Below are 16,286 nucleotides of genomic sequence, written 5' to 3'. Positions count from 1 at the left end.
CGCCCTTGGTGTTTGCCTTGTTTCGTCACATTACAATCTGGAGTTAAAATGGATTTTCATTTAAAGTTTATATAATTGACTTAGCAATGTAGTCCAAACTGTTGTAGTGGAATGAAAATATGTTGTATATATAGAGTATATAAAAAAACAACTAAAAACTTGAAAGTTATGAGTGTATCTATATTCATTTAATTTGCTGTTAAACATCTAAATAATATCTAGTCCAACCAATTAACTTGAGAAGTAACATTATTAGTTGATTAGGGTTCACCGGTGTGCAATCAAAGAATCACATGATCTGTCACATGATGTCTGTATAAATAGACCTGGTTTGAAAGGCTCCTGACTCTGCAACACCACTAAGCAAGCAATATTAAGACCAAGGTGCACAACAAACGGGTCAGAGACAAAGTGCTGGAGTAGTATAGATCAGGGTTGAGTTATAAAAAAAAAAAAAAAAAAATCCTAAACTTTGAATATCCCACAGAGCACCTTTAAATCCAGTATAACAAAATGGAAAGAATATGGCACCATTGTAAACTTCACCAGAGAAAGCTGTCCACCAAAACTCACAGACCAGGCAAGGAGGGCACTAATCAGAGATGCAACAAAGTCACCAAGGAAAATACTGAAGGAGCTGCAGAGTTGGGAGTATCTGTCCATTGGACCACTTTAAGTTGTACACTCGACAGAGCGGGGCTTTATAGAAGAGTGACCAGAAAAAAAGCCATTGCTTAAAGAAAAAAATAAGAAAACACATTTTGATTTTGCCCAATAGCGTGTGGTGGACTTCCTAAACACACAGAAGAATGTTCTCTGGTCAGATGAGACTAAAATTAAAGTTTTTGGCCATCATGGGAAACGCCATATGTGGTGCAAACCCAACACTTCCCATTACCCCAAAAACACCATTTCCACAGTGAAGCATGGTGGTGTTATGCTGGTGGGATGTTTTTCATCAGCAGGGACAGGATAACTGATCTGGATTGAAGAAAATAATGATGGAACTAAATACTGCACAATTCTTGAGGAAAACCTGTTTCTGGATATCATAGATTTGAGACTGGGACAAAGGTTCACCTTCGAGCATGACAATGGCTGTAAACATACTGCTAAAGCCACACTTTTGTGGTTTGAAAGGAAATGTTTAAGTGTCTTGGAATGCCCAAGTCAAAGCCCAGACCTCAGTCCAACTGAAGCTAACTTGAAGGATTTGGAGCACTTTTGCCTCGAGGAATGGGCGAAATTGGAGTGGCTAGATGTGCTAATCTAATAAAGACATTCCTTAAGAGACTTGCAGGTGTAATTGTAGCAAAAGGTGACTCTACAAATTATTGATTTTGGAGGTCAATGAGCACTCATGATTTCTGTTGTTTTTTTTTGTCTTAATTATTGTTTGTGTCACCATATTTTGCACCTTCAAAGTGGTAGGCATGTTGTGTAAATGAAGTGATGCTAACCCCCCAAAATCCATTTTTATTCCAGGTTGCAATGCGACAAAATAGAAGAAACATTGAGCATACAAAGCATTGTATTATGGTGTACTTTTTTTTTTTTCTACAAATAGTTATTCAGTACAATTAATCTAATGATTTCCGGGCTGTGTTTCAAACTATCCTTTTATTTTATTAACTTTTTCAGGGCTGATGTTGACTTTTGTTGAAATTTAGGGGTAGAGGATGGTAATTGGCTGTAAACTTCGACAAAACTCACCGTTATGTTTTAGTTCTACTCTTCTTTGCTTGAAGGAAAGTTATGTATCTTTGTTGATTTGACCTCGTGCATGAGTAGTGAAGAGCAAACAACCTCTAAAATGGCAGCAACATCTGGCAAGACTAAAGCAAATGTGCAAAGCAAAATACTCCATGGACATTTTACGTATTATATCCCATATTGCTGAATCAGACTCTGACTTTTCAGACTCTGAGTTTGATGCAAGTGATCTGGAGATGGAAAACGAAAGTGAGGTACCAGTATCAGCCTATCAGTCCCCAGCTAATTGTGGTGCTGAACACGTTCGTGTAGCGGATATGCCTACAACAGCATTCGCCTAGGAGGACTACCACTTATGATGACAAGAGGTACAAACCACATTGTGTTACATTGCGACTGTCACTGTCACCCACCTGCTATGTGAAGACGGAGAGATAGCCGGCCTGCTGTGCATTCCTGCTGGCCATTGAGCAGCACCTGCGCAGCCACTGCTGCCAGGGATGTCCGAACAGGCACCAACAGCAGCCACAGCATGTAGCAACAGATGTTTTATGTTGATTTATGTGTGAAACCAGTGCATTGGGTGCTTTTCTGAAAACTGAGTTTTTTAGAAAAATATTCAGCCCTCAAAGAGTTGAAGCATATTACTAACACAACAGTGCAAACAAGTACGTTGTCAGGAAGTGCAGAATTTACACTCGGCCAGAAAACAGAATAGAAGGATTACATTTTCCATAATTATGTGTACTCCTTGAAAAAGTACAGCCTATGTGGTTGAAATACAGACAGTTTTGTTCTGATAAGTTATATTACTGTCATGTAGGCAAATAAAAGGCAAAGAAATTAAAATGGTTGCATAATATTGTGTGACCAAAAAGGTTACTACTTTGCCTGTCTCACTTGAAGAGGCTGAACAGTGCAACATAGCATAGTCTTCCTCAGAAGACTGCCAAATATTGCTGTTTAAAACAAAAATTTTGATTCAGTCATTCCAGAAATTTAAAACATCCTTAATTTTAATAATTCTTTCATAGAGTTTCTGATACATGTAAGATTGTTGTTATGCTGAACTGGTCTAAATTCAGCACAAGACTGGAACACCTAAGGTTCTCCTTCAGAATACTTTGTTATGAATCTGAATTCATAGTTGTAACTAATAAGGGAAATTGTTTATGCATATTGGCTAAAAAGCAGCTCAAAATCATAACACACTCACCATCACACTGAATAGTGTGGAGTAAGTTGTTTTGGTGCTTGACAGTATTATGCTTTTTTTTTCCTTTCTTAAGAATGTTCCTTGATACTCTTTAAATAATGAACTGGATTATCCAGATGGTCTTTGGGAAAGTTAATAATGTGAGTAGTGGTGCTCCTTTTGCTTTCTTTAGGCTGCCCTCCAATTTACACTGTTGTATTCAGTTTGCATTGTATTGATACAATTTGAATATCATCTACAACAAATTCCTCATCTTGGTAGAGTCAGTGTGGTCGTAAATGGTTGATATGTGTAGAGTATTTGTTGAATTACTGTATTAACCACTTTTATATAATCTTTTAGAACCTTCTCCAGACTGATGAGCACTCCTAACACTCTTCCTGTGGCTGGTTGTCTGAAATATTTTTAGGCTGGGGCATGCTATTGTAGTAACTTGGAGTAAGTCCAAAATGACTCGGTTTCTAACCTGTATACAACAGAAGGCTTATACAGCTTTGTTCTGTTTATTAGCTGTTTCATTGGTAAAGTTAATACCAATTGTTTTAGGATCTGCTTATCCTATTACATACCTTGTTGACTGAGCTAATGCTTTTGTGTTCAGCTTATTTTTGATCATGAGGTAATTATTATTTATATTTTGTTTCCTTTCATCAGTTCCTTTAAAAATGCTTAAAATGTCTGGAAATAAACATCTTTTATACAAGTAAGAGATTTTTAAGATTAAAAAAAATCATAAGAAAACATTATTAAAGCAACAACAGAAGAGTTTCACAAACACTTCAGCAGGACAGTTGAGTTTTTGTTGAGTTGATGAGTAAGAACAGTAATGAGCAAAGACTGGACCATGTGAAAGACTCATAATGATCAGCAACAAGAACAATTGAAAATTGGGGGTGAACATTTTGTAGCATGAATAACTTGTACATTGGAAATGCCTAATGTACACACATATATTCACAAAAAAATGGCATTTTTCTGATGGTGTCACTAACAACAAAATTGACAGTTTTTGCATTAGGAAAAGATTGTGATTCTACATGCAAGAGTCTACCATTAAGCTGACCCTGAGTCTGACCATCACCTTCTAATGGCATTGCTACATTTTTGCCTGCAGAGGTAACATGAGTAATATTTAATTCACCTGTATGAAGTTGAGAAGCTAAGAGTCTATACTGTTGCAGAGTAGTCTGTCACAATCAGATATATGTAAAATTGGCTATTTTACTATTGGGAACAATGATGACAATTTAAGAACATTCATAATGTCTTTATTTTTATTTTTCAGAAAATTGGCGATAAGATGGAGAAGAATAGTTCACTGAAAAACAGACTGTCCATGCAAGCTGCAGAAAAAGTCAGTACTCATTTTACTTATTTTTAAGCTGTTAATAACTTGTCTAAAAAAATGGATCATGAATCTGTATTAAAATTGTGTCTGCTGATATTATCTTGTTGCTGATTTAAATACCTTTTTTATGACCTGCTGTTTTTAAATTACCTGCTGAAGAAATGTCTGCATAATGTGGGCTGATTCTTTACAGCAATGATTAGGAAAGAATGATTCACAACAGGTGGGCCATAAAAGGACTGAAGCGGTCTACAAACTGAGACTGTATACTCCCCCATTCTGTTTTTTTTTTAATTGTTCATGTTCCATAGTTTCCAAGATATTGATTTTTAAAACTTTAAAAATGCCTTCTTTTTATCATCTTACAGTCATATAAAAAAAGTTTGGGAACCCCTCTTAACTCTTTGGATTTTTGTTTATCATTGGCTGAGCTTTCAAAGTAGCAACTTCCTTTTAATATATGACATGCCTTATGGAAACAGTAGTATTTCAGCAGTGACATTAAGTTTATTGGATTAACAGAAAATATGCAATATGCATCATAACAAAATTAGACAGGTGCATAAATTTGGGCACCACAACAGAGATATTACATCAATACTTAGTTGAACCTCCTTTTGCAAATATAACAGCCTCTAGATGCCTCCTATAGCCTTTTGATGAGTGTCTGGATTCTGGATGGAGGTATTTTTGACCATTCTTCCATACAAAATCTCTCCAGTTCAGTTAAATTTGATGGCTGCCAAGCATGGACAGCCTGCTTCAAATCATCCCATAGATTTTCGATGGTATTCAAGTCAGGGGACTGTGACGACCATTCCAGAACATTGTACTTCTCCCTCTGCATGAATGCCTTTGTAGATTTCGAAGTGTGTTTTGGGTCATTGTCTTGTTGGAATATCCAACTTTGTGACTGATGCTTGAACATCATCCTGAAGAATTTGTTGATACAGTAATCCCTCGCTATATCGCGCTTCGCCTTTCGCGGCTTCACTCCATCGCGGATTTTATATGTAAGCATATTTAAATATATATCGCGGATTTTTTGCTGGTTCGCGGATTTCTGCGGACAATAGGTCTTTTAATTTCTGGTACATGCTTCCTCAGTTGGTTTGCCCAGTTGATTTCATACAAGGGACGCTATTGGCAGATGGCTGAGAAGCTACCCAACTTACTTTTCTCTGTCTCTCTTGCGCTGACTTTCTCTGATCCTGACATAGGGGGATTGAGCAGGGGGGCTGTTCGCACACCTAGACGACACGGACGCTCGTCTAAAAATGCTGAAAGATTATCTTCACGTTGCTATCTTTTGTGCAGCTGCTTCCTGAAACGACATGCTGCACAGTGCTTTGCATACTTAAAAGCTCGAAGGGCACATATTGATTTTTGCTTGAAAAACAAACTCTGTCTCTCTCTATCTCTCTCTCTCTCTCTTTCTCTTTGTCTGCTCCTGACGGAGGGGGTGTGAGCTGCCGCCTTCAACAGCTTTGTGCCTCAGTGCTTCGCATACTTAAGCCAAACAGCCCTATTGATTTGTTTGCTTTTCTCTATCTCTGTGACTTTATATGCTCCTGACGGGCACTCCTTTGAAGAGGAAGATATGTTTGCATTCTTTTAATTGTGAGACGGAACTGTCATCTCTGTCTTGTCATGGAGCACAGTTTAAACTTTGGAAAAAGAGACAAATGTTTGTTTGCAGTGTTTGAATAAAGTTCCTGTCTCTCTACAACCTCCTGTGTTTCTGCGCAAATCTGTGACCCAAGCATGACAATATAAAAATAACCATATAAACATATTGTTTCTACTTCGTGGATTTTCTTATTTCGCGGGTGGCTCTGGAACGCAACCCCCGCGATGGAGGAGGGATTACTGTATTGGGTTGAATTCATCTGACCCTTGACTTTAACAAGGGCCCCAGTCCCTGAACTAGCCAAACAGCCCCACAGCATGATGGAACCTCCACCAAATTTGACAGTAGGTAGCAGGTGTTTTCTTGGAATGCAGTGTTCTTCCGCCATGCAAAACACTTTTTGTTATGACCAAATAACTCAATTTTTGTCTCATCGGTCTAAAGCACTTTGTTCCAAAATGAATCTGGCTTGTCTACATGAGCATTTGCTTCTCTGTTTGTGGCGTGAGTGCAGAAAGGACTTCTTTCTCATCACTCTGCCGTACAGATGTTCTTTGTGCAACTTTCGCTGAATTGTAGAACAATGTACAGATACACCATCTGCAGCAAGATGTTTTTTTTGTTGAAAGTAGAGTAAATTATTATGCAGGCTGAGAGGGGTTCCCAAACTTTTTCATATGACTTTATCCTTCCAGAGGGCTAGTACACTGTTTCTGGAAAACATCTTTCTAGAAAAGCACTTCCCGTGCAGGCACACTGTTTATCCCAATTTAAATCTAATCAGTCTGCCTTTCACAATTGTTAACTTTTATGTTTTGTGTTTATCAGCTGCAGATTTGTCACAGCATAAATTAATTTAGTGGCATCAGGTCCAGTTTTCATCTACATTTTACACAGCAAGATGGCATTTCTGTCTGTTACTCTTTTAGCTGTAGTCTGTGATTTGATTTATTATACTTTGACAGTTCTACATTATTTATGTAGTTTTAGTTAATGCTATTGTAATATCCAACATTAATATTTCATGTAACTTACAATATTGTAACAAGCACAGAAAACATTCAGTTTAGCTGTCCCTGTAAAATGTATTGTAAAATGTACACTTAAAGTAACAGCTGGCTATAGGAGTGTTCCATAGTGGTTCTCTGTCCAGGACACGGATCAGAACTGCTTTAGAAGATGGAGTGTTTTATTCATATAACCACCAGATGGTGCTGTTAGACAAAGAAAATTTAAAACATAGCCAAGTACCTTTCAAATATATTTCCTTGAAGTGTTTGTACATTCACCCTGTAATGGGCTGTCACCCTGTCCTGGGATTGTTACTACTTTGTGCCATGTACTTGCTGGTATAAGTTGCAGTTTCCGCAGGTCCCTGCTCTAGATTAAGTAGGTTTAGAAAATGGATGAATAAACATCTAGTAGCTACTTGCCTATTTAGTTAAAAATCAAAATCTGACAATTTTTGAAACAGTGTTTTTTATAGATATGGTGATATGCAACAGTCCGGCGTCAAGTACTGTTTGTAAACTTAGGGACAGGTTGGTTGAAAACCTTTCATAGGCAGCAGATTCCAAATCAAGTGATTTAAAAATGGCATTGATTGATGTCCTATTGTTATCTGTTGGTCGTGAAGGGTCTATAACTAACTGTAGTTTACAGCCTTATTGCTTAAGGATTTATTTGCAGCTGGAGCCTATCTGAGAAGAATTAGGCATAAGAGAAGAAACCGTTAATTTAGAACATGAATGGATGTGAAATAAAAGCATGTAATTGCTGTAAGAGAGCAAGAATATGTCAGAACCCATATTGTCATACTGTAACATTACCATTAAATATTCAAACAACTGAATTTACTGTTGTACAATCACATTGCATTGTAGCATTTCTTATAATTCATTATGAACAGTGTGGAAGTGTGAAAGGTAAAACACAATATTCAAAAACTGGAGAGAATTTTTTTTTTTTTTTTAAATAAAGTACAGTAGGCTTAAGGTACCCATGGTTCTTTATATGATAGTTACAGTAAGTTTCATTTGTCAAGCCATTTACAAAAAAAATTGCTGCTAATCTCAGAGTTGGTGGATAGTTATTCTCTTTTCCGTAACAGCTAGTTATATTGGTCTTGTATGCTTAATGCCAGTAACAGTAAATACTGTAAAATGTTTTATTTTTAAGCATTGGAAAAAGCACACATGAAAGCATAATAGGAAATACAGGTATACAGATAAAACTGATATACAATTTCAAATGGATCCAATGTTTAAGTGTACTATTAACATTCATTTTGAGAAAGATGAAAAAATGTCATATGATCTTATACTTATGACCAACTTTGAGTTGTACGTGATGGCTCTTATTTGACAAGCTCTAGCTCTTTAGAAAACAGAGTAATGAAATAAGCAGGTACCTCAAAACATGAATGGAATAAATGGTAAATTCATACATGCACATATTTTGACCAATCATTCTTTATGTTTGTTGACTGCTACCACCAATGCAATAACAGCTGTTTTCCATATATTTGTTTTGTTAATTGTTTCTCTGCTAGTTTGTGATCATATGTCTTATTTGTGTCACTTAGAATTTGTTCATTTTGTCAAAATTTACCTGTTTATGGGGTTGTGAATTTTTATTTTTACTTGTTATTTATTTTATTTACAGTATGTGGTTGCTGCTGTGTATATGTTGAATTCTTGTAATGAATGTTGTGCTAACCTGGTTTTTGAACATTTGATTCTCAGAGTATTTATAGAGTATAAATACATATGTTCTATGTACTTTGTATTTTTGTTAGGCATAGTTTTTTTTTTTAATGCTGTGGAGTATTCCTTGTTACGGTAAGTATGCTTTCTGAAAGGTTTCTGGGGAAAGCAGAAAAATCTTTGTGAAAAACTAGCAGGAAGAGCTTACATTTATCGCACACCATGCAGTATATATGGAAAGTTGCAAACTTTCTCTTAATCATTAGAGTTTTTTTAATATCAAAATACAATATATAAAACCTAACATTGTATAAACAAACATTGTAGATTAATTGTGAAAGTTTAGTTTTTTTAATAGTTAGTTATGGATTAAACACATAACAATTTTTTTCATCACTTGTTAAGTCTTTGGCCACTGAAAACAATTCCAGTTTTTGATTTTCATGAACTTCATTGTAGAGAATAATGCTTTCCACAAATATTTGAATGTAAACATGATAAGGTTTGGCAGTTGCAAAGTCATATATTTTCATATCTGAATTGCAGCTAAAATGTCTGTCATCTTACTAGACTTGTTTCAATTCAGTCATAGGTTGTTTTGAAACGCTAAATTCTAAAGTTCTGTCTCAATTGCCTAAACAACCGCCTGGAAGCCTGGGAAACCACGTCATTCATGTTTAGCCTGATCTTTTTGGAAAGGGATTTCTAGAAAAGTAAACGCTTGTTCCTTTTCTTTAATGTCAGTGAAACGAGTAATTGTTCACTCATCCAAATAACCATCTGGTGTGTGTTGCAAGTCAAGTCAAGTCACTTGGTGAAGATGTGGGTAATGTGTGAAATCACACTTTCTGAGTGATTTTTTTTTTTTTTTTAAAGAAGAAGAGAATTATTTTTGGTAACTTCCTAGTAATCCATTTAAAAATAAGACTGCATGCTTGTTTTTTTCCCTCTAGAACTAAAAACTGTTAACGTTCTCAAGAGACAGTTCTACATTGAGAAGTAGTTTAGGACTTAACCCTACAAACCTAGCAGACATTGTGAGAGGCCAGGCCATTGCAACGCATATCACATAATTTTGGTGTACCTGATATGGACTTAGCTTTAGGTATTTGAAGGCATTCTATTACTTTTTGGGCACATGAAGCACATAAACCTTGGGACTTACTTAGATTTTTACAGTCATTCTAACTATATTTTTGGACAATAGTAGGAAGCACATACAAACATGATTAAAATGCATATTCTTCACATAAAGAAGTGACATGAGGCTGGCAAGCCTGACCACTGTACCTCCTGTGAAAAAAAAGATTGATATTTACAATCCTTAATAGATTTGAAGAAATGTACAGTAGTAAATGTAAAAACAAGCACATGCTTTTCATATTATTAAAAAGAAGTTAATGCACATTTTTAAAAAGTAACATTTAATACTGAAAGTTTTCTGAGCAGACATTATATACCTACAATACATTTTACATGAAGTCCTTTTAAATGATGCTTACTGAATCTAAATCTGAATCCTTCAACACTGTCAATAGTGTAGGAGTTGAAAATGGGGTTGAGAACTTTTGTGTGCCACTTACAAAATGCTCAGTAGTTAATTCTTATGTATAATAGAGCCAAGATTGTGTAAACAAATAAGAAGCAGCAAATTATTTGCAATTGACTCAAAATACATGTCTTACATTCATGAAAATGTATCACATTGCAAAAAAATCAGAATAATAAAATGTTGGCCTCGGAATAATAATATGTTGAATTTCTGTTAAATGGGATAAGTAAGTGGGTGTTCTGGTATTCTGAGATGCTGGATTTTGTTACTTTATAAATAAATTGCAAATTATTGTCAGTCATTCTTAAATTACCAAGAAATAACATTGTGATAGGCTATTTACAGTGGGAAATGTAGTTGGAATAAATCTAGTTGAAGGAGGCAGATTACTCTTTAAAATTAATATAAAGTGAAAGATTAAATGTCTGGATCTAATTCAGGTCAATACTTAATTAAATTAATGTTTAAAACATAGCAGATGCATGAATAAAATATAGATATTACCTAGATAATCTATATTGACATCAAAATTCAGACTCTGACGTCCTTAGGCAATGGAATAGTCTTTATCTTTTAGCTTTTTTAGATTTGAGATGCAATACATAGTTAAGTGAATGTCATTATATTTTATATGTACTGTATGTTGTAAGGTTATGAATGAAGTGCTGCATGGATTTTGAGGAGTTTGCCATATACAGAATGAATCAAAACAGTAGAACACTGCAAATGCTGAACAAATATTGCATATCATTTTTATTATTATTTATGTTGCTAAAAAAGTGTGATATACAATGTTCAATAAGTTTACTGATTACATAATGAGATATATTTCATATATATAATATTATGGCGAGTGGCTGGGGGCGGTACCCAGCTGGGACGCCCAGAAGGACCGGAGGAGGGATTAAGACTCCTTCAGACCACGAGGGGACGACTGCCCTGGTGGCTTTAGAGACCACAGGAAAGGAGCATGGAAACTCAACCCTATAGTTGCCTGTGGTCACCGCCAGGGGGTCGCCCAGATACCTGAGGAGCCCTGGCCCTCAGCGCTTCCGCCACACCCGGAAGTGCTGGGGGGAAGAAGACCTGGGACACTCTGAGTGCTTCTGGGTGCACAGCTGGCATTTCCACCACACCAGAGGGTGCCGGCAGGTGCTTGTTGGGAGGCACCTAGAGCACGTCCTGGTGGATATAAAAGGGGCCGCCTCCCTCCATTCGATGGCTGGAGTCAGGAGGAAGAAGGACAGAGCTCGGGAGAGAGGAGTGGAGGCGGACCAGAGGAGAAAGGCATTGTGGAGAGGCCTGGATTTTGTGGGTGAAATAGTATGGGAGTACTGGGTTGTGTGCTGTCACTTTATTTAATTATGTATAATAAACGTGTGTTGGATTTTAAGCCTACGGTGTACACCTGTCTGTGTCCGGGTCGGCTACCACAATATGTATTTTTAGCCATTTCTGTGGGATCTTGGTAGCAAAATAAGTGTTATTTTCACCATCATTTAAGGTGGTTTTTTAGCTAAAAATGTATTGCTTGTCAGGTTTAAAAATTATGCCCTTTTAAAAGTCTAGTGTAGCATTTGAATTAGCAATCGGGCTTCTAGGCCACACAGCTGCTAAATCTACTTTGCTCTGATTGGGCTGTGTTTGCCTCAGGGGTTTAATTGATTACCTGCTCTACCAGATTTAATCAGAAATGTATGAGGGAAAACGCAGGTTTAAATTAATGCCTGATACCATTTATTTGGTAGGTTTTGCCTGTGTGCATGTGCGTGTGTGTGAATGTGTATTTTCTTTATTTAACTCCAACACTGCATTGAGCTCATAGTCAAATAGGCAGGTATAGGTAAGTTTTCAGTTATTCTTTTCTACTCTGGGTTAAGTAATCATTGTTTTTACCTGGGCAGTCACATGATTTTTTAGTGAGAGTGGATTGAGGAAAATTGATTGGGGCTGAATCAAGAGCTCACGTAAAGTGTGCTTCCTTATAAGCCCTGATTTTAAAGATAATTTGTACAAGTCTGTTTCTAAAAAAGTCGAGATGCTGTTTAAAATGTAAATAAAAACAAAATGCAGTGATTTGCAAATCATGTAAACCCCGACAATAATATAAAGACAGCATATCAAATGTTGAAAATTTTTATATATCTTTTTTAAATATATGCCCTTTTTAAATTTGATTCCAGCCACACATTTCAAAAAAGTTGGGATGGGGCATGTTTATCACTATGTTGCATCACCCCTTCTGTTAACAGTTCTGTAAACGTTTGGGAACTGAGGAAATCAATTGCTGTAGTTTTGAAAGTGAAATGTTGTTGCATTCTTGCCTGATATAGGGTTTCAATTGCTAAGCAGTTTGGGGTCTCCATTGTTTTATTTTTCATTTCATAATGCAGCAAATGTTTTCAGTGGGTGACAGGTCTGGACTGTAGGCAGGCCAGTTTAGCACCCAGGCTCTTTTACTATAGAGCTATTTGTTGTAATATATACAGAATGTGATTTGGCATTGTCTTGCTGAAATAAGCCAGGCGTTTTCTGAAAAAGATGTTGTCTGGATGGCAGCATATTTTGCTCCAAAACCTGCATGTATTGTTCTGCATTAATGGTGCATTACTAGATCTGCAAGCTACCATTGCAATGTGCACTAATGTTACCTCTATGCTATCATGGATGCTGGCTTTTGAAATGTGTGCTGATAACAAACTGGATAGTCCCATTCCTCTTTAGCCCAGAGGACACGACACCCATGATTTCCAAAAAGAACTTCAAATGTTTATTCATCACACCACAGGACAGTTTTCCACTTTGCCTCAGTCCATCTTAATTGAGCTTGGCAGTGTTTCTGGATTATGTTTATATGTGGTTTCTCCTTTGCATTTGTGGATGCAGCGATGAACTGTTTTTACAGACAATGGTTTTCAGAATTGTTTCTGAGGCCTTGTCGTGATTGCAATTACAGAATCGTATGGTTTTTAATGCAGTGCCACCTGAGGGCCTGAAAATCACAGCCATCCCGTATAGGTTTTCAACTTTGTCCCTTATGTACAGAGATTTCTCTGAATTCTCTGAATCTTTTAATGACATTATGTACCGTAGATCAGTGGTCTCAAACTCCGATCATGAGTGGCCACAGTGGCTGCAGGTTTTCATTCTAACCTTATTCTTAATTAGTGACCTGTTTTGGCTGCTAATTTACTTTTTTGCATTCATTTTATTTGACTTGCTATTTAAGACTCTGTTTCCTTAATTGTTTCTTTTTTCTTAATTAGCAGCCAAACAATAATAAGATACAAAATGAGCCAAAACATGACCAACAAACTGTGTCCATCATACAATATCTGAAAATAAAGAAAATGAAGGTCTCAGGAATGCTGAACTACTCAGGTCCCCAAAACATTTTAACAGTGCTCTTAGAAAAGAGAAAATCAACAATTTTGGAAATGTATGCTTATTTCACAATGACAGCAGCAACAATCCATGGAATTAAGGAACAGTTGTAATTAACAACAAGACTCCGCATGTAATTAAGCAACTGGTTGGAGTTTAAGGCACTGACTTAGCTGGTCTTCTGTTGGCTCACTCGTCACATTTCATTTCTGTTTTTTATGCCATTTAAGAACAGAAATGAAGGAATTCAGAGGAACAATCAGGGGAAAAAATCTTAAAAAAAACAAGTCAATTAAAAGAAAAAGAAAAGGAGTTAATTAGCAGCATAAACTGGTCACCAATGAAGAATAGGGTTAGAATGAAAACGTGTAGCCACTCCAGCCCTCCAGGACTGGAGTTTGAGACCATTGCCGTAGATGATGAAATCTCTAAATTCTTTACAAATTTATGTTAAGGATCGTTATTCTTAAATTGTTGCACTATCTGTCCACGCAGTCTTTCATAGAGTTGTGAACCCCTCCCCATCTTTACTTCTGCCACTCTTGGATACTCTTTCTATACCCAGTCTTGTTACTGACCTGTTGCCAATTAACCGAATTAGTTGTGAGATGTTCCACCAGGAGTTATTTATTTATTGCATTACACAACTTTTCCAGTGTTTTGTTGCCCCTGTTCCAACTGTTATTTTTCATAAAACAATAAAATTGGTTAATTTCAACATTTGACATGATGTCTTTGTTTTATTTTCAATTAAATATGAGTTTAAATGATTTGAAAATCATTGCATTCTGTTTTCATTTACATTTTACACAGGGTCACAGCTTTTTAGGGGTTGTAAAATGTGCTATAGTGTTGTTAAATTAGTGACTGAAGTAATACTGTATTTAAATGTGGCAGTACAACTTGTGCATAATATACCTTTATCTTTTTGTTTACATGAAATATAACACATTGTTTTAGCTGTTTCTTACGGAATGTGTCCACTGTCCGTGAGTATCTCATCACACACACTTCACTAAGATACCGAAGTTCTAACTTAATTTGAGTACTGGTTTAAAGTTATGGCCTTTATACTGATGATTTGTGCTGTTGGATCTCATTTTCAATGCTCATTGTTTATTTATATATACAGTATATATATATATATATATATATATATATATATATATATATATATATATATATACACACACACACACACAGTATTTATGATTTACTGATTTTTTTTTGTTGTTGAATGTTTGTGTTTGTTTAACCTGTACCCTGATGCTGCTATACTTTTTATATTTAACTGTTTCTTTCATTAAAGATTAAAATTTGATACCCTTTCCTTTTATATCAAGAAAAAATCAGGTTATGCATATTTATTTACTTTTTTAGCTGAAGGATTTATTTTACAATTTAGGCAGCATGGAATGCAGATTTACTGAGTGAAAAAATCCTGGATGAACTACTAGAAGACACTGTTCAGGCTCTTTGGAATATAGAGGAAAGTCGACAGATCCATCAGGCTGGCATGGCGATGCAAGACAGTCCTACCTTGGAAGCCATGTTGGCCCGAATGGAGGAGATGGAGGTGAGCTGTTGTTGTACTTACAAAATCATATACTAAGACACATTGTTGGATCTGGTTTGGGTGGATCAGCTTGAAAGAACACCAATATACGTAACTGAAAAATTAACAAAATAATTTTTCTTTTTTGTTTTTAGAAAGACCAGGAGGCTGTAAGGCAAAGATTAACCCGCATTATCTATAGTGATCCTGATGTGTGGACAGAGGCTGATAAGACAGGTATATGCATTGTTCCTTGGATATGTCACTTTTAGCTCACTAATTTAAAAACATATTTTGCAGGCCCATAATAATAAAATATTTTATTTTGAGTTAATATTTTCCTCTATTTGCAGGGAAATCTTCCCATGAAAAAAAACCTGTCAATCCCCTGCCAATTAAAATCACAAAAAGCATGGAGCGTCGAGACCCTAGTGTTGAAATCATTGTTGAGGCCCCCGTTGAATCAAAGTAAGCCAACTGAAATAGAAGAATAGCATTACTGAATGTTTGATGTTAAATTCAGAAAACCTTAAGTGTTTTTTAACATTTGTATTTTTCTGTGTCTTAACATGAGCTAACATTAAATGATAGGAAATGTGAGCACAGTTAAATGAGGAAATGTTAAAAGTGCGAAAAATATAAGTAGATATTGGAATTCTGCACACACTTGGAGACATGTTTGCTTTTGATGATGTGAAGGTCAAAATCAAGACTTACTGTGTCTGATACTTTTTTATCTTTAATACAGTTTTGTAATGTACAGATTGTAAAGTTATTTTTTAGGGAAATAAGTTAAAATGTTGCATAAGACTACACAATTTTTAGCTAATATTGTGTGGAAGACCCTTCTCTTATTACAGCCACAGCGCTGTTTGAATGAGTCTTTTTCAACATATTTGTGCTACAGGCAGAAGTAAAGCACCAGAACTAGGAAATGAGTGAGAGAGACATTGTCTTTAAATTAGCAATGGTCAGAAGCCAAAAGATTATTTTAACCAGAATTTCAGAGCTGTAAAAGGTAACCAAGTTGAAATATACATTCACAGATGAGTTTTCTTGAAAAGATTTTAAAAAACTAACACAAAGTTTTTCACAGTATCTACAAACCTGCACAATGAGTTTACATGCCACATCATAAATACTGGTGGCATCACACAGGGCACTTCCTGCTGTCACATGGAGG

The 16,286-nt window shown here is 36.0% G+C and overlaps 1 protein-coding gene across 1 annotated transcript in view; it reads left to right on the top strand.

The window, feature by feature from the left end:
* kiaa0753 (KIAA0753 ortholog) overlaps positions 1-16,286 on the top strand; it is a 103,754-nt gene that overhangs the window by 51,591 nt on the left and 35,877 nt on the right. The window contains exons 14-17 of the mRNA XM_028806636.2: positions 4,215-4,283; positions 14,954-15,124; positions 15,259-15,340; positions 15,457-15,571. Coding sequence (XP_028662469.2) covers positions 4,215-4,283; positions 14,954-15,124; positions 15,259-15,340; positions 15,457-15,571 — 437 coding nt within the window. The remainder of the gene's footprint in view (positions 1-4,214; positions 4,284-14,953; positions 15,125-15,258; positions 15,341-15,456; positions 15,572-16,286) is intronic.

This window comes from Erpetoichthys calabaricus, chromosome 8, assembly GCF_900747795.2.
Source record: "Erpetoichthys calabaricus chromosome 8, fErpCal1.3, whole genome shotgun sequence".
In the NCBI taxonomy this organism is placed as follows: Eukaryota; Metazoa; Chordata; class Cladistia; order Polypteriformes; family Polypteridae; genus Erpetoichthys; species Erpetoichthys calabaricus.
This window is presented reverse-complemented; position numbering and strand designations above follow the sequence as displayed.